The sequence below is a fragment of the Curcuma longa genome, chromosome 20 (genome assembly GCF_044706935.1).
Source record: "Curcuma longa cultivar G26 ecotype Majalengka, Jawa Barat chromosome 20, ITB_CL_G26_1.1, whole genome shotgun sequence".
NCBI lineage: Eukaryota > Viridiplantae > Streptophyta > Magnoliopsida > Zingiberales > Zingiberaceae > Curcuma > Curcuma longa.
The window spans coordinates 8597041-8619151 of NC_133880.1; the positions used below are offsets into that span (position 1 = coordinate 8597041).

The 22111-nt window shown below is 36.9% G+C and overlaps 3 protein-coding genes across 3 annotated transcripts; 2 read left to right on the top strand and 1 right to left on the bottom strand.

Moving 5' to 3' along the window:
- Positions 1-402: 402 nt before the first annotated feature.
- Positions 403-4719, bottom strand: LOC141813967 (uncharacterized). Its single transcript, XM_074701969.1, has 5 exons — positions 4364-4719; positions 4201-4262; positions 3940-4118; positions 891-999; positions 403-792 (listed from the first exon to the last, which is right to left on the bottom strand). The coding sequence occupies exons 1-5, from the start codon at positions 4644-4646 to the stop codon at positions 487-489; spliced, it is 939 nt and encodes a 312-aa protein (XP_074558070.1). The 5' UTR covers positions 4647-4719; the 3' UTR covers positions 403-486.
- A 353-nt stretch (positions 4720-5072) lies between these two features.
- On the top strand, positions 5073-7385 carry LOC141813318 (large ribosomal subunit protein eL15y). The gene is made up of 4 exons (XM_074701258.1): positions 5073-5121; positions 5252-5418; positions 6637-6834; positions 6930-7385. Exons 1-4 carry the CDS (start codon positions 5118-5120, stop codon positions 7173-7175), a joined length of 615 nt encoding a protein of 204 aa, XP_074557359.1. The 5' UTR covers positions 5073-5117; the 3' UTR covers positions 7176-7385.
- A 13662-nt stretch (positions 7386-21047) lies between these two features.
- On the top strand, positions 21048-21511 carry LOC141813408 (uncharacterized). The gene has a single exon (XM_074701373.1). The coding sequence runs from the start codon at positions 21100-21102 to the stop codon at positions 21397-21399; it is 300 nt and encodes a 99-aa protein (XP_074557474.1). The 5' UTR covers positions 21048-21099; the 3' UTR covers positions 21400-21511.
- Positions 21512-22111: the final 600 nt, after the last annotated feature.

Below are 22111 nucleotides of genomic sequence, written 5' to 3' on the forward strand. Positions count from 1 at the left end.
GATTCGATTGAAAATATCGATTTATTTGATTTAATCAAATTAAAAATTTTTAAATTAAAAATCAAATCAAATTATCTAAAATAACTGATATTTTAATAAATAAAATATAATTTTAAAATAACCGAACTGAATTTTTTAATTCAATCATTTCAATAAATTAATTTAATTTAATCAAATTTTTACTCATCTCTATTTATTCTGCTTTTATATGAAGAGAGCTTTTATACAGAGATATCTTCTTCTAAAACCTTTTAAAGTCTAGAGATTCATACTACATGCGGAGGGTGTGAGATCACCCTCGAAAACTACATAGGACTCTAGGCTCTAGCTAAACGTTGAGCATGTGTTCACTACCAAAAAGTCTGATGGAAAGAAAATCCCTAGACAGATTATTTCTGTTCATTTGCAGTGATGGTCATCTATCTCAAGATTAAGAATGACTTCCAAGCCGAATTAATTGCTATAAAAGACATACTCAAAGTGTTTTTAACTCAAGTACAATGTGACCATCTTTATTGCTCCAAATGGTAGTTCTAGTCGCTGATCTTTCTGCTTTCTACTTAGCCCTCTTCCTTTACCTGCTTCACCTCTGTTTTCCCTTACATTGGCCAACTTCCACACACACGATCCAGATTCCATGTTGAATGAGTCTATCAAGAACACACCATCTTTTTCTTGGTATCCCTTTGGCTCTATAGCTTCTTCAAGGTATTTCACTCTCAGTGGCATCTCTCTAAAACGATCCAAATCCTCGGGAACCTTCAACAACCGTTCAGCTCCTGGCGACGATACCTGCAACAAATGAACTAGTAAGTTTCTGAATGATATCTAATTGACCAACAGTTAGTGCATATTCTACCAGTAGGTAAGAGACAGTTTAGTATTCTCACCTCTATGGCTAAATCTAGAGGAATTTCTCCTGACTCTATAATCTCGTCCAATCGTGTCTTATAAAGACTGTTGAACTTCTTAATTTCCTCTATGTTAGGGCACCCATATCTGAAATGGAAAACTCATTAGCTAGTAGGACAAATTCCGACTGCTTTCAATAGAAACACATTGACACCAAGTGTGAGGGAATGACGTTTGGTAATTTCTACCTCAACCAGGATGAAAAATGTCATCGGAACGGCAATTCCCATGTATATTGTATGCGCGTTAGGCATCACAAATTACATAGTATCAAATATTGCTATTCTTGATATTACTCATCCATAGGAAGAGTTTATAAGCAAATAAAGATCCCTAGTCTGATCTTCTATACGAAATATACCAAGGGGCCAACAATAGTCCTCGAAATCTCTTCCTTGACCTCTTGTCATAAAAAAATTATCTTTCTCAACAAAGTCAGTTGATTAGGAAAAAAACACATCCTTGAGTCTTTGGATGCATATGGTTAAAACAAAAAACAGAGAAAAAAGAATCAATGTGTCAATTCGTATTCGATTTCCATTTGAGTGGGTTACTATAGACAGATGTGTCAATCGGTTGAACCTAGTGTTTAATTTAGCAATCTAAAATATATTTAGATGAAAATACTAAAAGTTACCTGAATAGTTGGGACACGCTCTACTTGACGATGAAAATCATGGCTTAACGATTTGTTTTAAATGCAATTCTCATGTTCTATTTCTTCAGATTCATAGCTTCAAATCATGTTCAGAATTGTCCATCGAAACCAGATGGCATCTATAAATGGTTATTCAAAATGCAAGGCTAATTCAAACTCCAAGGAGAAATGCTTTGAATCCTAGAAAGAAGTGTGATTAAAACTATCTACATCAATGCTAGAAGTGCCATCTAATTTGTCCTTCCTCAACTCATCAACTACTAGCTGGTTCTAGCAAGAGGAACTAGAACAAAAAAGTAACAATGAAAAAAAACAAAGAAATCACAACACAAGGAAAAGAATGACAGTGAAAATTTTGATTGTTTGACTGATTATCTTATCAATTGACACAAGAATTCCTTTTTTCCTCTTTTTTTTCAGCCTTGATAATACATATATCAAATATACCAATCAACTTGATGAATTAGATATCACAACCAAACACTTCTACAACTTCTTTCATGATCATGAAAGCATGACAAGCAGAGAGAAGGAAAAAATTTTGTCCAACATCAAGGGTGCACTCATATCTTGTGCCAAAAAAAAAGAGTGTGCACTCATTGACGCAGATAAGATAACTAGCTTTGCCACCTAGTGAAGGGTGTTTTCTTTAGGGCATCAGCATCTATAATGAGTTTGAATTTAAGGTGACAAACATAACAAGAGTCAATCAGCACATGCATATTGTCAATAAATATCCCTACACTATAAATGGTTATTAACGTGATAAATATCATGAGCAACATTTATTTAGGGAGAGACTATTGTGTGGTGTGACATCATCATTATTTTAGATTTTGTTTGTTACACCTGATACTAGCAAGACAATCCTTCCATGGATATACTGACATCAAAACCAATCAAAATCTCAACACAACAGCTCATGGGAAAGAATTTCAATATAGGGTCATCAGATGGGGCAAGAGAGGTTTGGTAGATGATGACAAATTTGAGGAATCCTTAACCACAACAAAGCAAGCATGTGCCGCAGTAGAAGGTGAATAAAAAAGTGATTCTAGTGCTCAAGAAATTCTTCTTCTTTCTCTTCTTATTCTTACTTTCCTTCTTATGATATCTCGTACCCATGCATTAGGTCAACCAACACCAAAATTTTACTGTTCCACCAAATTAGTGTCACTAGCTCCAACCATGGGACTCACCACCATCCTCTAACACTTTGATTGTTGTACCCTCTTTGTATTTCCTGTCATTAATGTGATTCTCTCCTTTCCTTGCCTATGATTTTCTCCCCTTCTTAAAATTTCCACAAAATCTAGTAGTGTGTTTCAACTAATTTAATTGGCTCTCTATGTCAATGATCTATCATACTTTGTAACAAACTGATATCAGAGTTATACCAAATCCTTACAGATTGGTGTTAGAGTTACACCAAGCTCTAACATATTGGCATTAGAATTATGGTCTTGTTAAAGTATCGTGTTATGATTTTAGATAACAGGTTCAATTTCACTTTATGGAAAGTGAAGATGCAAGTTCTAAAGAGGTCGGAGAAGATATAACCTTTTTAACATAAGATAGAAGTAGAGAGGAAGAGAGATCTAATTGTACCTTTGAAAATGATGTGTTCAGGGATTTGACAATCACAGACTAAAGCTGAAATGGGAGTCCTTATGTACAACAAAAAGTTTCACAAACATAGTTATATTCCCACCAGCTAATCCTAGGTACAAGCATTAGGTCTCTAGATAACTTGACACCATTATGTTCCTTCCCTACTTTTTTACAACTTGTATAAACACATGCTACATGGCTACAAGACTATATTGCTTGAGCGTGTATGAGTGCATCATTGTCTAAAGCTGCTGCTAAATCCTTATGCCAAAGCAGTTTCTTCAAATGACTCATAAAATTGGCTAATTGTTGCCGAGGAGTGACAGTTATTGCAGAAAATGGGACTAGGAATTTGGTGAATTTACAAGAAACAAGAATGTTGGTCAGTGAAAATGGACCTACAAGAATCTTGAAGGTATATTAGGAGTAAAAGAAGTTTTGTTAATGAAAATCAAGTACAAGACAGCTTCCTAAGTGCCTTTTGTTTCCACATTATAAATTAAGGCATGCTAACATTCTCATTCTTTTTGTGTTGGTTCACTCATTTAGGTAACAAAATAGTAGAGCTATGCTAGGTCAACAAATCAGATGCTCATTACTAGACATGACTCAACAAAAAGCTCTCTTGTAATTAGCATAGGTGATTGATCAACTAGCTGGAAGTATTGAAATAACAAAAACCATCTACTATCACTACATTCTAAGACAGCAATCAGGTAAGAGAAACTCAGTCAACAGTCAAGCAGGAATGGTTTTACTTGTTGGTAAGCTTATCAAGCCGCACATAAACATATCCTCTTGGAGAAACCTTGAAAGCGAACAGCACCAAGTCCTCGCTGAAGTGGAGATTGAGCACCTCACGAGCGACGGAGAGAGCCCGTTCACCCCACTTGGCATCTCCCAACACAATTCCACCACCATCCCCTCCATCCCCAATCTGTAAAAGACCAACAAAAGGCATCCCAATCACGAAATTCGAATAAAAATGCTATCTTTTCTTTTCATAGATAGAAACATACCAGAGGGTCTGCGTTGTCCTCGTCTTCCCACTCAATCACCCATTCTTCATCCGCAGATTCATCTGCAAACAAGAATATTATGGTAGTAGAACGAACACATTTAGGTCGCACGAACAAGAAATGAAGAGATGGGACTAAGCAAAAAAATGGAAACTTTAGTTACCTGGTCGCTCTACATCTTGTCCACGAGGAGTTTGACGATTGGAGGAGAAGAGAGCGGAGTGCAGAGGAAAAGAAAGGCCATATGGAGGGAGGGGAACGCGCTCCTTCGCAGTGAATGACGAGAAGCTTCTGACGAGGTAAAAAGAGGTGGGGAAAGGAGAAGTGGGAGTCTCACATGGAGATGGACATCGAGAGGGGTAGAGGAGGAAGAGAGGATTTGGGAAGCGCTTCCGCTCCGCTGCCCGTCTCAAAGACAGCGCCCGTAGTAAAGCCGCCTTATACATGAGCCTTCTGTGAAGCAAAAAGACACAAGGGGTCTTGAGGTTTATCTTGTTGTTAAGATGGAAGATAAATAAAGTGAAGTTTTGACCTGTCGTCTTCCGTCCAGATGAGGTCCGAGGCCAACGGTAGGCCGCTGCGGTGGCGAAGGAAGCTCTCGTTGCTGCACTTGATCACCGGAGGGTGGACACACTAATGAGCGCCAAGTGGGCCGCCAACATTTCATGGCCCAGAGACTCCAGGCCTGGGCCTGTCCGGCCCAAATTAAATCCGAATATCCATAGCTCAGAAACGATCGCTACCGTCCATCGTACTTGGAGCACGAGATGTAAAGCTCCTTAGCGCCGAAGGGGAAAATGAACGCCCGTGATTAGGCTCACTGAATCCAACGGCTAAAAGCACTCGTCATTCGCTTTTAGAGCTGCTCTCGCTCTCATCCCCGCCGCGCTTCCTCCTGCAAAACCCTAGCCGAAGCCATGGGTGAGTTGCTTCTCCGGGTCGTTCCTGCTTCTCTGTTTGATGCACAGATTCATTTATTTTCAGTGCCTTTCCGTCGTTTTGGAGACTGGCCGTTGAGTTTTGTGGCTTGCATCTTGGATCTCTGTTTCAGGGGCGTACAAGTACGTGTCAGAGCTATGGAGGAAGAAGCAGTCCGATGTGATGCGGTTCCTGCAGAGGGTGCGGTGCTGGGAGTATCGTCAGCTTCCCTCCATCGTGCGCGTCACCAGGCCCACGCGCCCTGACAAGGCTCGACGTCTCGGTTACAAGGCAAAGCAGGTACGATCAATGTCCAAAATTTCTTCTTTTTTTTTGGGTTTCCTTAACTACGACTTAATCCATTTTGTTCTTCTTTTCGATTTTCCTGTGCTAGAACTTTGATTGTTGGATGTATTCTATTCTGGAGTTTACTGCTATGTACTTGTTTCAAAAGTCCTTCAGATTGTTATATTTATTGTGGCGGTTCATGGTTTAAAGGTTCTAATTAGAGACGCTTTAGTTGGATCTTACTCATTGCTACAATTATTAAAGCTGTACGTATAAACAAATATACGCAAGCCAATTGTTGTAGAGGAACAAGTGGAGAAACTAGAGCAGTGATTTAATTAATTGGTTCCTTGAACGATGTCAATCATGTTGGTTTAGGTTTATATGTGCAAAGGTCTTCAATGACCCCCCCCCCCCCCCCCCCCCCCCCCCCCCCCCCCCCCCCCCCCCCCCCCCCCTAAATTAGCTTGAAGCTTGATCTGATGAGCATTAGTGGAAGAAATCCCATGAGCAAATAATAGAAGCAGATCATGATCAATTTCAAAATTGTTCAACACTAAAATTAACTGTCATCGTTTGATAAAATGGAATTTTTAAAATGATTTTGTGATCAAAGGAGAGAGATGAACTGTTTTTAGTTTGGAAGTGCTAAAAAATTTGATAGGAGCTCAAGATGATTTTATAAGGAGATTAAGTATTAATGAGACTTTACAAGACTAACAATATGCCCCAAGTTAATAGAAATTTTATAAAAATGTTTTTATAGAAGTTTCGGCACTCAAATTATAATTAGCAATAGAATAAATGGTGAAACTTTCATGCAATAGGCAGAATAGACAATTTTTAAATGACAGTTGTTGCATAATTGAGTTTATTTTTGAGATTAAGTTGATTGGGATAAATTCAGTGGGGTCAATTGACCCTACTGGATAGAAAATCAGCCATAATCATGCACAGCATTAACAAATAAAGGTGCTATTTTAGCTTAGCATTTGCAATTTCATGTACATACTGGCCAGGTGTTTTCAGTTATCCTATATTACCTTGTTATATTTCATCATTTATCATCATCATCATCATCATCATCATCATAAGCCTTGTTTGTGCTAACTATTTGTAGGGTCGATTGACTGCATGATATCTCTTTATCGAGCTCTATGCAAAGCACATCATGTTTCATTTTTGTGTTTTTGTTCCTTTATGTTTATAATATTTATTTCCTTGCCCCAGGGTTATGTCATTTATCGTGTTCGTGTTAGACGTGGTGGGAGGAAGAGGCCAGTTCCAAAGGGTATTGTCTATGGGAAACCCAAGAATCAGGGTATTACTCAGCTTAAGTTCCAACGAAACAAGCGGTCAGTCGCAGAGGAGAGAGCTGGCCGAAAGTTGGGAGGCCTCAGGGTACTAAACTCTTACTGGGTTAACGAGGTGAGATTAATTACCCCGTATACTTTACACATCAAAATTTTCCTGGTATTTTACCAAGTTGGCAATGAACTAATTTGTGTTCTTACGTTACACAGGATTCAACCTACAAATATTTCGAGGTTATACTTGTTGATGCTGCCCACACTGTGATCCGCAATGATCCAAGGATCAACTGGATCTGCAAGGGCGTTCACAAGCACCGTGAGCTTCGTGGTCTCACTTCAGCTGGTAAGAAGTACCGTGGTCTCCGTGGCAAAGGTCATCGTCATCACAAGGCCAGGCCATCACGCAGGGCAACCTGGAAGAGGAACCAAACGTTGTCCCTTCGTCGTTACCGCTAAGCATGCTTTCATGATTAATTTTGTCTGGAATTTGATGTGTTTTTCAACTCTACAATCTAGTGACCTATTTGATGTGTTTGTCTGTGACTCCAAGGATTATGTGCTTGTAGTAACTTTGCTTCTCTGTATGTCTCATGGTAGTTTGCATTCCAATACATACAGGGATGAACATTTTCAAATAATCATGATCATCCAATTTGTTTAGTTGAATTTGGGCAGCAACTTTATGTAGGGCTATTCTCGTTTGGGACGGAGACCAACTGGCAATTTTCATCTACATAAAGAAACTTCCAGGTTTCTTGGGTGCTATTGACAGATTGCATGAGATTATAAGGGAATTCACAAGAAGCAGCTGTTTGAAATCACTGGAATGCTTTTTCATGTCAGTATGGTTGAAATAATCCAGCTGGATCATATTTAGGTTGACTCAATCAAAGTGACTGAGACTGATGCATGATCTTTGATGCAACTTCAAGTTAAAGAACAAAGCATTATTGAAGTTTTTGTTCTCACATTGGCATGATCTTTGATGCATCAGATTTAGTGTTATTGTGATTAAGGCTTCCTCATATTGGTATAACATACACAATTGTTCATAGATCTTGGTTACATCAGATTTAGTGTTATTGTGAGTTGTTCATAGATCTTTGACACATCAGATTACTCGTTGTTGGTGATTACGGCTTCCACGAATGTATGAGGTCAACCGATCGTGTAAAATTATTGAAGTGATGGATTTCACCTTTTACAGAGCATATTAATAGGGCATCAAGTGCTTATGTATTATTTGGATTGTAGCTTCCGGATATTATCAATTAATCGGTGACACATTGTTTGAGCCAATATCATTTCTTGTGTTAGTCCTTTGTTATCGGCAGAGGTAGACCCGATTACGGGTCGGATCTCAATCGGACTTGGCTTAGATGTGTAATCAGGTCAATAGATCGATTACTTGTTGACCTACTTATATGGGACGGGCTAATTAAGGTTTCGAGCTCAAATTAATTGTGAACTAGCAGTTTGAATCACCCATTCAATTTTTTCTTTTTTTATTTGGTCATTGGAAATCGAAGACAACAGTTGGAGCCATCAATTAATCAACGGTTCTGATCTAAAGATTTTTTTTGAACAATTAAAATTATTTAATTATTTTTTATCAATGATCGTAAGGGAATAGTCATTCTTAAATACAAACCTCAATAATATTCCATTTATCAATGATAAACTAAAACAACTTCAAACAATCAAGACATAATGAATCATGTGTAGTCATGCAATCATCTCGTGTGTAATGATGTTGGGAATCTTATGGAGAACGCAAAAAATAGTAAATAAATACAGTGAAAAAAATCATTTTTTTTGGATCTTATGCAAAAAATAATAAATAAACACAGTGAAAAAAAATTGATTCCTCCAGAGATCCATATGAATACAGTATACATGTTTGATTGAGTTGTCACATTTATTGCGTGAATGGAACAATCTCAACATGCAATTTTGATTCGGTAGATCTTAGCACGATCAAAATGGTCATGCCTCTTCGGTATCCACACAACACGTCCTTCGTTTATCACACGAACTCAACCTTTGGAGAATAACCACCTTCGTTATACTAGCAACTTGGATGATTTGGCCAAGAGGAAAAGAAGAGGAGACTAGAAGTGATCCTAATGAAAATGCATTGCAAAATGACTTTTGTACTCATCTAATGAATACAAAAGGTTTTTATCTTTTGCTCTCCTTTTTATTAATGCTTCATTAATCTATATTAATGGACATTAATCCTTTTTAGTGGTTGAGTCTAATTCAAATTAGACTCAATTCAATAATTTAATAGTTAGATTCATTTGAGTCTATTTTAATGAGTTTAATTCGGATTAGACTTAACCCTATAATCTTAGGAGTCCATCATATTTTAGTCAAACTAAAATAAATTCATCTCCAAATCAATATGTTCTTTGTGTGTGACCCAATAGGTTAGCAATGTCTCTAAAATAATATTTTAGATACATAAGCAATGAGTGACATCTAGCAATATATTATTACTACCCAAATGATGAGAATATCGAGATCCGATCTAACTTTTCTGTATCTATTATCTTGTATAACTTGGTCCTTCCATCCTTGATATCTAGATTGATCCATGAGGCATAGACCGTGTCATCTCCTTATCAATCTTTGTATTTTTTGATCTCCAAGTAGACTCACTTAACTAAATGAGCTCAATATCTCATATTGATTTATTTGATCATAGTCATGTATTTTAGTAGTGTTACTCAATCAAGAGACCATAAATATCACTTCTGTCATATGAAAGAGATAGATTTTATCTACATCACTCACATCCCTCTATATAATTTATTGCATATCAAGTGATTGACCTTATAGTTCACCTTTTACTGGTAACGTTTGTTGATATTAAAATACACAACTCCTTACGTAGGAAACTATAGTGACTTCAAGTCTAAGGACTATTTATTTTAATAGTCACTATAAGAATATTTATGACACTCATATAACGATCTATGAGACATTCTCATAGCGGATCAATTCAGTACATATTCTCTAATATATACTTATGTGTCAACTTAATATCTTATATCCATGACTTATGAAATTAAGTTATCAATTGACCTACATACTAGTTTCAATACATTAATATTGTCCTTTCATATTAAAGTTTTACTATGAATAGTTAAAAGTAGTGTTATATATAAATACTAGAACTTACTATCCTAGGACATTATTATACTTATTTATCTGGCACAAATCTGAAGTAAATATAATAATCATAAACTTCACCTTTTATTAATGAAATATGATACAAAAGTTTCCTTGTCAATCATCTAATAATTGGCTCTAAGGACTAATACTAACAAAAAGTTTCCTTATTAATTATATCATAATTGGCTCTAAGGGCTAACACTAGCATAATGTGCCTTCCATGTGACCAGATAATTTTTTCAAACCCAATGCATACAATCTAACATCCCAAGGAAACTATGCCTTTGTTATACATTTCAAGCAAATGAGTGATGTCAATTGCATTGGATTTTCTTAAGTACTCACCTCCATATATTTGCATCATACATTGGCAAAAGTTGGACAAGCATTCGAGGACAGTTGTTTCACTCATCCTTAGGTACTCATCTAATTGATCGGTGGAACCTCCATAAATCAATTGACGGATAGTCGTCGTACATTTCTAAAGTGGCGACATACCTTTTCTTCTCTTTACATCTTCCCTCCATTTAAAATATCCACTAGGATGATTTTTTAAATAAGTGATTATGTGCAAAAATAATTCTTTTCTCATTTGAAATCGCTGTCGAAGCATGTCATCGGTATACACTAGCTCAACAGAGAAATAATCATTAACAAGTTGAGTGTGTCCAGCTACATGTTCTCTATTAATTGACATTCTTCTTTGTGTATTCCCATAATAATTTTGGCTTCACTGGGATCTAATATTGTATGACTTGTTGTGTCTTCAGGAATGTTTTCTATGTTAGTTTGATTAGGATCTTGAGACATTTTAGACAAATGAAGAGTTTAGTATGAGAAAGAGGAGAATAGATGTAGTGTGGAGAATTGTGAATGCTTCGTCTCCTACTTATATACAAATTTTATAACGGCTAATTTATATATAACATTAATAATCAAAAAATGGATTACACAAATACTAAAATGCATGACATGAAAATAGAAATTATAAATCATATTAAGTTAATAAAACATAGAAATGATAAATCATAGAAATTACAAATCATATTAAGTTAATAAAATAAATAAATCCATTATATGTTTAATCTTTTCTTTAACTCCACTACATGTTCAATCTTTTCTTTAACTGCTCATATATCGCTAGATGGTTTTGAAGTTGTTCATCTATCATTCCTCGCATGTTCATTATGAAGAGTTGATGTGCTTGGATGAGTTGGCCTACTTTTTTACTATTATTATACTCCTCCAAATGTGCTACTGACTGTTGTACAACTTGACTCAATTTATCAATTAGGGTCACTCTTTCTTTGCCTTTCCTCTTTGTTATCTTCTATCCCATCGGATGAGATCGAGCTTCTCTATCATCCACAGTTATGTTAGAATTAGAAGAGTCAGTATGAGCACCTGATGATTCTAATGTCATTCCTTTCTTTGCAACCTATTGCTTTGAGGATGGAGGAGCGCACATCAGACTATCTTTTACAATCCTCCACACATGTTCATTTTGGAAAGTAGATTTAAAAGAACTCTTGTATTATTCATGAGCTCACACCATCAAATCCACGTCACTCCATCCGCTTGGTCAATCATTGTAGCATTTATTGTAGATTACATAATACCTATTAACGATCTTTTTCACTGAAGCCCAATGTGATTTTGTTTTATCCGCAATTCTCTTTTTAGCTTCCTTATCTCGATTGGTATTGTAGTATGTCATCACCCATTTCCAAAAAGACTCACTCTTCTAAGCATTACCAACTATTGGATCTTCGCTCATAATTGTATAAGTTGTTGCAAGGAGCTTATCATCTACTACTGTTTACATTGTTCGCTTGCTAGGATCTCCATCTAATTCGTTGCCCGTCTCAGTTGCTTGATCAAGAAAAATATTGTCAAACCTTATTTATAATGAGAATGAAGGAAATTGTGAATCAGGGACTGCATAAGGTGTTTTTATCTCTTTATCATTGTCACTTGCATCAACACTAGCCCTTCTCAATTCATTTGATTGAATCCCCGATGATTGAAGAAGATTAATTCCATGAGATGGAGCTTGCATAAAATATTGACTACTCTACCAATATTCTGAGGGATATATATAAAATGAAGTTCAAGGGTCGCTACTCAAAAAATTTAGATAACTTTGAAAATTATGATAATATGGTAGTGGGTATGGAAAAAAATTAAAAATTATGTGGGTGTTGTGTGGGAAATGGAAATTGATGGAAATTGAGGATGTTGTAAATTAGGGCGAATTTGAGAATTTTCTCCACTTAAATTTTCATCGATATTTGGAGAGTTTAACAAATCCTAATAATGATTGAAAATTTTATCCATTTCTCTCTAAATTTTTAGTATGTAGTATATTTTTGTGGTAAGAAAGATGGATGAAATACGTTGAAATTGATGAAATTTTGATAATAAAAAATGATGTATATATAGAAAAAAATGAACGTTGCCCTTGTTTCAAAAATTGAACGTTGGCAACATTCACAAACTTTTTCATTTGGCAACGTTGGCCAATAAAAATCAATGCAAATATTGATAAATACATTGAATTTAAAAATATATATAATATTAAAAAAAATAAAGAGAAAGTTGCAGCACTAGTGGCCCCTCTTGCCTGCCCACCCACATGTGTTGTGTTGCAGTCATGAGTTTAATTTTTTTATAAAATAAATTAAAAATCATCAGGCAAAACTTTTTCCCTAGTGATTTCTAATATCACAATCTCCACCCCCATCCAGTGGTCCACCCCCTTTCAGTGGTGGAGATTTGAGATGATTTGAAATTTGGGGATATTTGAAGAAATATCCTCTCCAAATATCCCTTATTGTAGATGCTTTAATATGATTTGTGTGTGTAGTGCAGAAACTCAATAAGTTGAAAAAGGCATAGAGGTAAGACCTAGCAAAATGATTATAGAGTAGGTAGCTCATGATTTGACAAATGTCGAGGTTGATTCATATGCTCAAGAAGATGTTAGTTCGATGGCTTAAAGACTCTAATTAAAAAATACCAAAGGGTTGATTATGCTTGACTTAAACACTCCAAAGATTGAAGTCTTATTGAAAAGGACTCAAGGGAGAGGAGCATCGTTAGTGTTAGGACTCATGCAAGTTAAAGGAGGAGGTGAGTGAATAACTTCGATCGCTTCGATGATATTAGTGCTCATTGTTTGAATGCACAGTGGAAAATTTGAATCAAATGTAATGTCACATGCACAACATTGTTGATTTTACTTAGTTCACGACCTCCTAAGATGACTACGTTCAAGGTCTAGTCCTAACGATTATTACCATTATCCTTCTCCTTATCGCATACCTTCCAGAGGTAGAGAAGCCTCTTACAAGTTGTTCTTACAAACAATATAAGAAAATACAAGAGATAAAAATAAATACACTGAAAGTAGACTACTTTACATGAATCTCACTTTAAATGCTTTCTTGTTGCTTGGAATTGTCTCTTGTTGATCTGCAAATACAACAACACTTGGGACTCAAACCTCCAAGAATCAACTCCTTCGATTTACCTCAAAACCCTCTTTTATAAGTTGTTGTTCGAATTGATTTTTGCCTAACAATCGATTGCTAGCCTTCACCAATCGATTGCTTCGTTGTAATTTGATCGTTGACACCTGTAGAATGGCTCTTTCCATACAGTTTGATCATTATCAATCAGTTATTGAGACAAATCAATTGATTGATAGCCATTAGTCGAACTAATCAATCAATTTGGGAAGCTTTTGTTTACCCGACACTCTTAACAATCGATTGCTATCATCCAGCAATTGATTGGTAGCATCACACGTGCAATATAACCCGAGATCGATTGGGTTGAAGTCACAATCGAACGTCGAAGCCCAAGGCTATTGAGGTTGTTATCGAATGCCAAAGCCCCAGCCTGAGTCAGTTGAGGTAGCGGTTGAGCGTCGAAGCCTCAGGCGGTTGAAGTCATGGCTGAACATCAAAGCCCGAGCCTAAGTTGGTTAAGGTCACAATCAAACACTGAAGCCTGAGTCGGCCAATTGCTGAAGCCCAAGCCTGAGTGGGTTCTTGTGTGCTGACTCTTGCACGCCCGAATTGAACACCTAATTCATGGTTTCGATCTGTTCTCTTATGGTCAACTACCCGAGTGCCCCACACATCCAAGCAGCCTGATTCTCGAGCGTGCTCTCGAGCACCCTAAGTCTGAGCGGGTTCCCGTGAGCCGACTATCGCACCGAAGTACCCCAAACATCAGACTAACTCTGAGTCTCAATCCCGTGTGGGTTCCCGACTACCAATTGGTCGAACACATACTCTAAGTCCTGAGCTTGAGTGGGTTCTCAAGTTCTAACTCAGCAAATGTCATACCTGAGCAGCCTGAGTCTGAGTGGATTGTTTAGCACAAACGAGACAAGACTCAACATGTCTCGCACGCAACCAAGCACCCCGAGCCCATTTTCATTTGTCCAAACCTCCTGACCTCAAACTCGGGATTTAGGGTTTGCTAGTAGATGCTACTACCTAGCAATTGACTGCTAGTCCTATTTTAGCCTTTTCAAAATTGGATTCTCATCTTACTGTATCCGATTAACCTTAACCTACTAAGGTTTCCTTTGTCTAGCATCCGGTCCAAGTTGACCTATTGGGATTTTCTTTGTCCAACATCCGGTCAATCCTTACCTATCGGGATTTTATACGCCTAGCATTCGGTCATCCTTTACCTGCCAGAACTTCCTTTGCCCATGCTAGGTATTTGATCTTCATTGACCTGTTTGGACTTTCACACTCACTTAACATTTAGTTTTCCATGACTTGTTAGGACTTTTCATACTTGCCTTGTTGATGCAATCTGACCCGGTCAAACTTGAGTCTGGTCAGACTTGGGTTTATTTTGTTGTTTGACAAGTAAAGCCGGATCAAATACAAAAGATGTAAGTTTAGTTTTATCCGGGCTAGTTGGGTTAGGCGGTTCAAGTTAAATGCACTATCATGAGTTAACTTGCTTAATTAAATCCTAAAATGAACCCTTTAATGCATGCAACTTAGATATTATAGGAAACGTCAACTTGAATAAAGTATTAAGTATATTATAGGAAACGTTAACTTGAATAAAGTATGCATGCAACTTGAATAAAGTAGATATAGAAGTATGCTGGTCGATCATGTGATCGACCAGCTTGCTCTGGTCGATCACTTGATCGACCAGCAAGCTCTGGTCGATCACTTGATCAACCAGCTGCTTTGGTCGACCACGTGGTCAACCAGCTGCTTTGGTCAATGCTTTGGTTGCCTGCTCTTAGCCAAGAAGATGTCCGGGTAAATAATATCTTGGTCGGGAAATATACTATCTTACCCGGGAAGAGGACTATCTTAGTCGGAAGGCATAAAGCCGGGAGAAGTAAAGAAGAAGCCGGGAGAATACAGTAATGTCTGGAGAATACAGTAATGTCTGGAGAAGAGTCTCTTGGCCGGAAGCAACAAACTTGTCCGGGAACTTGACCGGAGAGATAAGTTTTGCCCGGAAGAAGTAAGATCTTGCCCGGCAAAGAGATTAACTTCGTCGAGAGACGTTTGGCCGAGAGAAGTATATCCGGGAGTTGTTTACCTTGGAATTGCCCGGAAGAATAATTCAATTGGTTAATTAGTTAACTCAATTCAAATTAGTCAAGTAAAACACTTTTAGTGGATTCAACTTGAAATAGATTTTTTCTATTTGCAAGCAAAATATCTTGAGTCAATTACCTAGTTGACTCAATTATTTAGTTGATTGAGCATAATCTTTAGTCGATTTGATTATTTGCTATGATTTTGTAATACCTTATTTTGTAGTCGAGTTCATGCCTAGATAAGAATCTATTCAAACATCCAAGATTACAAATTCTCTCATAATCTCTCACATCTCATAAAACTGTCTTCTAGTTGTCACAATTTTACATTGCTTAAGGAGTACACCTCCCATCAGCTCCTCATCCCCTCGGATGTAATAAGTCTTCATCTAATTCCACATGTCATCTTTTGCTAAGTCACTTATGTAGCTCACCTCTTGCATTTACTATCAAAGATATCAAACTAGCTCCATGATCCTCGTCCCATGTCAATCTCTAGTGGACCTTTGAGCAATCAAGCCAAATTAATGCAGTCGTGCTAAGTTGTCAACCATGATTCAATCTTGTCGAGTCACCTACGTACTTCACCTCTTGCAGCTACTGTCATAGTTGCAAGCTCAACTCAATGCTCCTCATTCTCTGTTGATCTCCAATGGAGTTCTAAGCGATTGAGAAAAACCAACTTGTCATGAGTCATTAACCATGACTTGTTGCGTCACAAGTTACACAAGCTTCATGTACATCCTATCAAGTTCCTATAAGCTTCATGTACATCGTATCGAGTTCCTATAAGCTTCTGGTCGCATTAGTAACACATATAAACTTAAAGCCTTTATAAAATACATCAAAATATCTTAGTTAACATGCCCATTTAGGATATGACTGCATTAATAATTTCTTTTAATATTTGAAGATTTATTCTTTAATGTACATAGCAACATGATTTAAGCATGAACGGAGTTGACTAGAGCAAAGTCTAAGTCAAACTTATATATCTAGCTGGTGAGTTGAGTTACTAGGGATTGAATCGATTGAAGTCAAAGTCATCTAAACAAAAGGGCATGTAGTTATCCAATTGAGTCAATTAAAGAGTTGACTTACAAATATGTTGAGTCGTCTAATGATCATAAAGTTGTTTGGCAAAACGGTCTATGTTAACCGATTGAATCAATTAATAATAGTTGGAGTCAACTATTGGAGATTTAGTCAATTTTAAATCGATTGAAAAAGAGATCATCATAGTGGATTTTTTTTTCTTTTAACTTTCTTTAAAGCAATAGAATTATTCTTATTAATTGCGCAACTCGCGGTTTAAAAGGTTCGAAGTTATGGATTTTCTCTCCGGTTTAAAAAAAAAGAGTTTGAAGTTATGGATTTTTTTCCCTTTTAACTTTTTTAAAGCAAATAATTGAGGATAAAGTGCGAAAGTACAACAATAATTTTTTAAAATAAATATAATTAACTATCCATAAATGCCTCTCGCTCTCTCTCTCGTATTATTGCCACCAGAAGAATCCGATCCATCCATCGCCAAATCTCTCTCTTGCGGACAGATCAAAAAAGCAACATGTTCGCCTTCTGAGAGACACGACTACTGGGCCCCATCTCCGTTCTCCAATTAATTTCCAGGTCAATGTTTGGGTTGGCAACATTTTCTCGGAATTAACGTTTCTGCTGTCGGCCGGTACGATTGGGAGCTGCCCCCATCAACAACTCTCGTGGAACCCTTCGAGAACCGAAATGCCACTTGCAGTGGGTCCCACTTTTTTTCCCAAATAAATCGATCGTTGGCTTAAAAATTTATTTATATTCGCTAAATTAATTTAAATAAATATATTTAAAATTTTTATTAATTTAATAACATTGAATACTTACCTAATTCGTTCAGTAATATTCATAAATAAAAATTCCTTCGGACACGCAAATTATTTATAAATAATATTCATAAATAAATTTATTATATTTATCGATATATAAATGAATTCAAATTAAAATAAATAAATATGTATTATTAAACATAATCATTAATTAATTAATTTTAAAAATATATATTAAATAATTAAATAAATTTAAATTAAACTTTTGATAGTATCTAAATAAATCAAACTCAAATTAAATTTAAATCAAACTTAAATTAATAAAATAAAAAACGAAATCAAATTTGAATAATGTTCTTGTTCGAGATCACCTCCGGACATCCACTGATGGTGGCGAAGTTACGTAAGACCCATGAACGGTGGAGCTCTTGTCAGGTTGCAAAAAGAAAGAAGAAGGTATGAACGAAAACCAAGAGGTGCTCTGACTCAGTCGCGTCGACGCTCAAATAAGGTCGTAGCCCAGAGGGAGGAAGAAGAACAGAAGATGGAAAGCAGAGAATGAGGTTGGCATGTGTATGAGTGTACGTTTACCTGTGTCCGCGAGAGGCGGAACTATTATATAGGGTTATTAGAGGAGTTATCCCATTAGAGGAGATGTCTCATTTTCGATAAAGAGAATAGTTCATCACCGCAGTAGTTAAGAGTCTTATCATTCATGCCTAGTATGGTCCTAGACCATATCCTGTTACATCATACAGAATTAATAAGGTAGACGTGAGCTACCCTCAAATATTATATCATTGCATGTGCCCTTCTAATGGCGGTCTGGCAAGCTGAATGATGAAGTGAAAGGAGTTGTTGTGGTGGATCTTGAGTGGTCTAACGTGGCAAAAAAGGTAAAGAGTCAATTTGACATGGCAAGTCAAGAGGTCAATGGTCAAATCACATTTGACCAACTTAACCGAAAGGACATATGGCTCGACCTCCATTATTCAGCCTGGCTGCAGCTTCACTCGACCCTGCCCAAAGGTCCCTCAACCAGCTCGACCACCCCACCTCCTTCTCGGCCACCACTTGGCCATGCTCACAGCCAGCCCAACTTCAATCGATCTGGCCACCCGACTTCGTCCTCGGCCTCGGCTGGCTCGGCCACTCGACCCTTGCTTTCGATCGGCTCGACTACTCATCTGCAACCTCAATCGTCTCAGCCACTCGACCATTCCGTCTCGATCTCCCCGCCCCAGTAAGCTCAACTACTCTATTTGACTTTGGCTCGGGCTTGGCCCCCCTCGGTCATCAGCAGCACTAGAGGACAACCAAGTGTGCGAACTCTGCCAAAGGATCAAGGCGGTTACTAGATTATTAAGCTTGGTTCTCTAGAATCTTTAATGCCTCCACCTATGGCTAAAAGATATGAACAATTTGCACAGTCGAGTCGTAGGGCGGTTATGAGGTTTGCAAACTTGGTTCCTAGCTCAAATGCTATACTATTGGCTCTTTTGTCAACAATTCACAGAATCTGTCTCCTCAGACACAGCAACAGCCTGCCTCGGGTCAGCAGGAGTATTCCCTTTGGTGAGTATATAAGCTCCCTCGCAGGTATGGAAAACTCTCTGGACTTTAGCTACTTCACATACTTCTTATTCTTTCTTTTTTTTCATTCCATTTGCTGACTTGAGCGTTGAAGTGGCCTGCCGAGAATCCTCGGCACCCAGCTAATCAACTCATTCAATTTCTTTTCTCAGGTCTTGGAACCAGCGGGGGTAGCGATGATTGAGGTGACATATTCTTGGTTGATGGCTTGACCGTCCACAACATCCAACCGGAACAGGAGTAAAGTTAATTGAGTATTCAGTAGGGCATTTAGTAGACTACTGAGTAGGCCGCCGGGTCGGTGGAGCCCAGGCGGTAAGGGGAGCTCGGGTCGAGGTTGTCTATAAGACAAGACTCAGAGCCGAGATGAGGTTCGAGATGAGACTCAGGATTGAGACGTGATCTGAGACGAGTTTTGTGGTTGAGACAGTCCGAGATAAGACTTGGGGCGAGTCCAAGATAAGACTCGGGGCTGAGACAAGCCAAGATGCTGAATCAGAATTGAGCCTTGAGAGGGGTCAGGTGCTGGGTCAAGTCAACTGAGGGATCAATGAACAAGATGAATCAGCTAGTCATGGGGGCAGGTCTTTAACCTCATGTGTCATTGCGAATCGGATTGAATTTTGACTTTTCCCAGGGTATACTAACCGATAACAAATAATATTTTGATTCAGTGACTCAATTTCCTTACTAAATAAACTTAAATACTATTAAACTCAGTTTGATTCATCATTATAGCAGTCGGCAGTTCGTTGAATCACGCAATCCTTTTAAGAAATATTAAGATATCAGACTTTAATATTTATCGGGGAACCTTTTATATTTTTGAAATGCTCCTGCATCCATTATATGTCCGAATCAAAATATTAAATCAATTTTTACTTATCTCAGTCAAACGAACGATGATAAAAAATAATAAAAATTTAATTAAACTTTTTTAACTAAAAATATTATATCCTTGTTGGATTGAAAATTTTAAACTCTTAATAACGTTTTTATTTTTTAAAAAGATTTTGAGCATTAATAACTTTTACCAAAACACAACTTCAAGAGCGTAAATTTATTTTAAATTTGCACTGGTACAATTTTTTTAAATAATCTCTAAAATCCATTTATTTTTTTATTTTTTATATTTAAAGCCGTTTACACCAATTAAAAACTTTTTACTAAAAATTCATTAATAATTAAAAAGGATTTAAATTTATTTTAATTAACTATTTTTTAAAAATTTAAACCCCTTTAAAATCATCTATTGTGTTTTTTTAAATATATTTTAGGTGTTTGCATTTTGTCTGACAAATCTTAGAGGTAGCAACTTATATATACCCAGAAGCCAATTATTAAAATATTTATCATATTCGAATCTTAATCTTTTTTTTGTAAATATTTTATCATTGCACCACTATCTCATATTCAAGTTAAATAAATACAATTAAATTTCTAATGACCTTCTAAATTTATTCAGTTTACAAATTTTTGAACCTTTCTTATCGTCGATCATTTTTTATAAAAAAGATTCTTAATAAGCTTAAAGAGTTCAAATTTATTTTAGATTTTTACTATTATACTCCTAGCGATTTTATAATTTCATTTATATTTTTTATATATTCGAAGCTTTTTAAAATCATCAATAATTTTTTACTAAAAATATTTGACAGTCTTTAGTCAATATTATTTGCTAAAAACTCATTAATAACTTTAAGAAATTTAAATTTATTCCAAAGTTACATTGTTGTACTTCTAGTGATCACCTAATCATTTATTTATTTTTATTAGAGCTCTTTAGAGATATTAATATTTGTTTACCAAAATTGCTTAAATTTAAAATAAATTTGTATTTCGGCCGTTCGAAGTACCGACTACGTGGCGCCATCCATCGTCGTGAACTCCGCGTTAAATCTCCCGGGAAGAACTCGACGTCGACAACGAAAGCACGCCACGTACTCATTTTCCGCACCATTTCACACGTGGCTGCGTCTCATTGCTCACCAGACATTCTTTCCTGTTCGATTCCGTACATCGAAAAGCCCCCATCGGCCCGTCCACGTAGCCGTCCGCAAACGGATGCGTGATTCGGAGAACATATGCGAGGGCTCCCGCATACGTCTTTCTCACCCCCTATAAATATACTTGCTTGCTTTGTGAAGTCTCGCATCACTTGGATCAACAGAGGAAAGTACAAGGCGAAGAGGCAAAAATGGCAGGAATTATCCACAAGATCGAGGAGAAGCTCCACATGGGAGGCGATCACGAGAAAGAGGAAGAGAAAGCGGAGCACAAGGAGGAGCAGAAGGAGCACAAGGAGGAGGAGAAGGAGCACAAGAAGGAAGGAGAAGGAGGGATCATCGAGAAGATCAAGGAGAAGATCCATGGCGAAGGAGAAGGGGAGGAAGAAGGGGAGAAAAAGAAGAAGAAGGAGAAGAAGAAGAAGGAGAAGAAACACGGAGAGGAAGGACACGATGGACACAGCAGCAGCAGCAGCAGCGATAGCGATTAGATCGAGGTATGATCTGGAGTTCTGCTTGTTCTGCTCTTGTAATAGTGGTTGTTCTGATAATAAAATGATCGTTTCTGCTAAAAAGAGTGGGGTGATTTGCCCTTTGTGTTTAGTAGATCTTTATTTTCTACTCGAAAAAAAACTGATATTGGATTTGAATCGAAAAACAATCAGTACAGACTCGAGATTTTTGGGTCCGGGTGTGATTTCAAGTATTTGTGATTTTTATTCTTCAGATCTGTCAAATTTTTAGACTTTTCTATGAACTCGGGAAAAAGTCTGATTGAAACAATGATTTGATAGATTTTTCGATTAACTAAATTATGTATCATAGACTTGTTTAATTAGACTCGGCGAGTCGACTTCTCCTCCCTCTCTCGGTTCCACGGTCTTCACTTTGTCGTCTATCAACCATTTTTCGTCTATTAACAACACAAATCTATTTATCAACTATCTTTCTTCTATATGAACAACACAAATTTCACGTCTCCATCACTGCTTGAACAAGAATTCGGTGCATATTTTAAACTAATTTTTGAAGAACTTTTGATTAACCACTTTTCCACCATTTTATCCAAATTCTGCCTGGAAAATTTATAAACTATAGTTTCGAGACCATAAAAGAAGTGTTTTTTTAATTCAAAATTAAATATTTAAAATACAATTTCGAGACACAGGAAGTCCATATGTTGGCTTCCATTTTAATATTTAA

Excerpts from the sequence above, each read along its gene's own strand:
- LOC141813318 (XM_074701258.1), top strand. Across the intron at positions 5,419-6,636 it reads TCGGTTACAAGGCAAAGCAG|GGTTATGTCATTTATCGTGT; the intron begins GTACGATCAATG and ends TCCTTGCCCCAG. Across the intron at positions 6,835-6,929 it reads ACTCTTACTGGGTTAACGAG|GATTCAACCTACAAATATTT; the intron begins GTGAGATTAATT and ends TACGTTACACAG.
- LOC141813967 (XM_074701969.1), bottom strand. The coding sequence starts at position 4,646 with ATGTATAAGGCGGCTTTACTACGGGCGCTGTCTTTGAGACGGGCAGCG. Across the intron at positions 4,263-4,363 it reads ACAAGATGTAGAGCGACCAG|ATGAATCTGCGGATGAAGAA; the intron begins GTAACTAAAGTT and ends TCTTGTTTGCAG. Across the intron at positions 1,000-3,939 it reads CTTGATAAGCTTACCAACAA|ATATGGGTGCCCTAACATAG; the intron begins GTAAAACCATTC and ends TTTCCATTTCAG.
- LOC141813408 (XM_074701373.1), top strand. The coding sequence starts at position 21,100 with ATGGCAGGAATTATCCACAAGATCGAGGAGAAGCTCCACATGGGAGGC.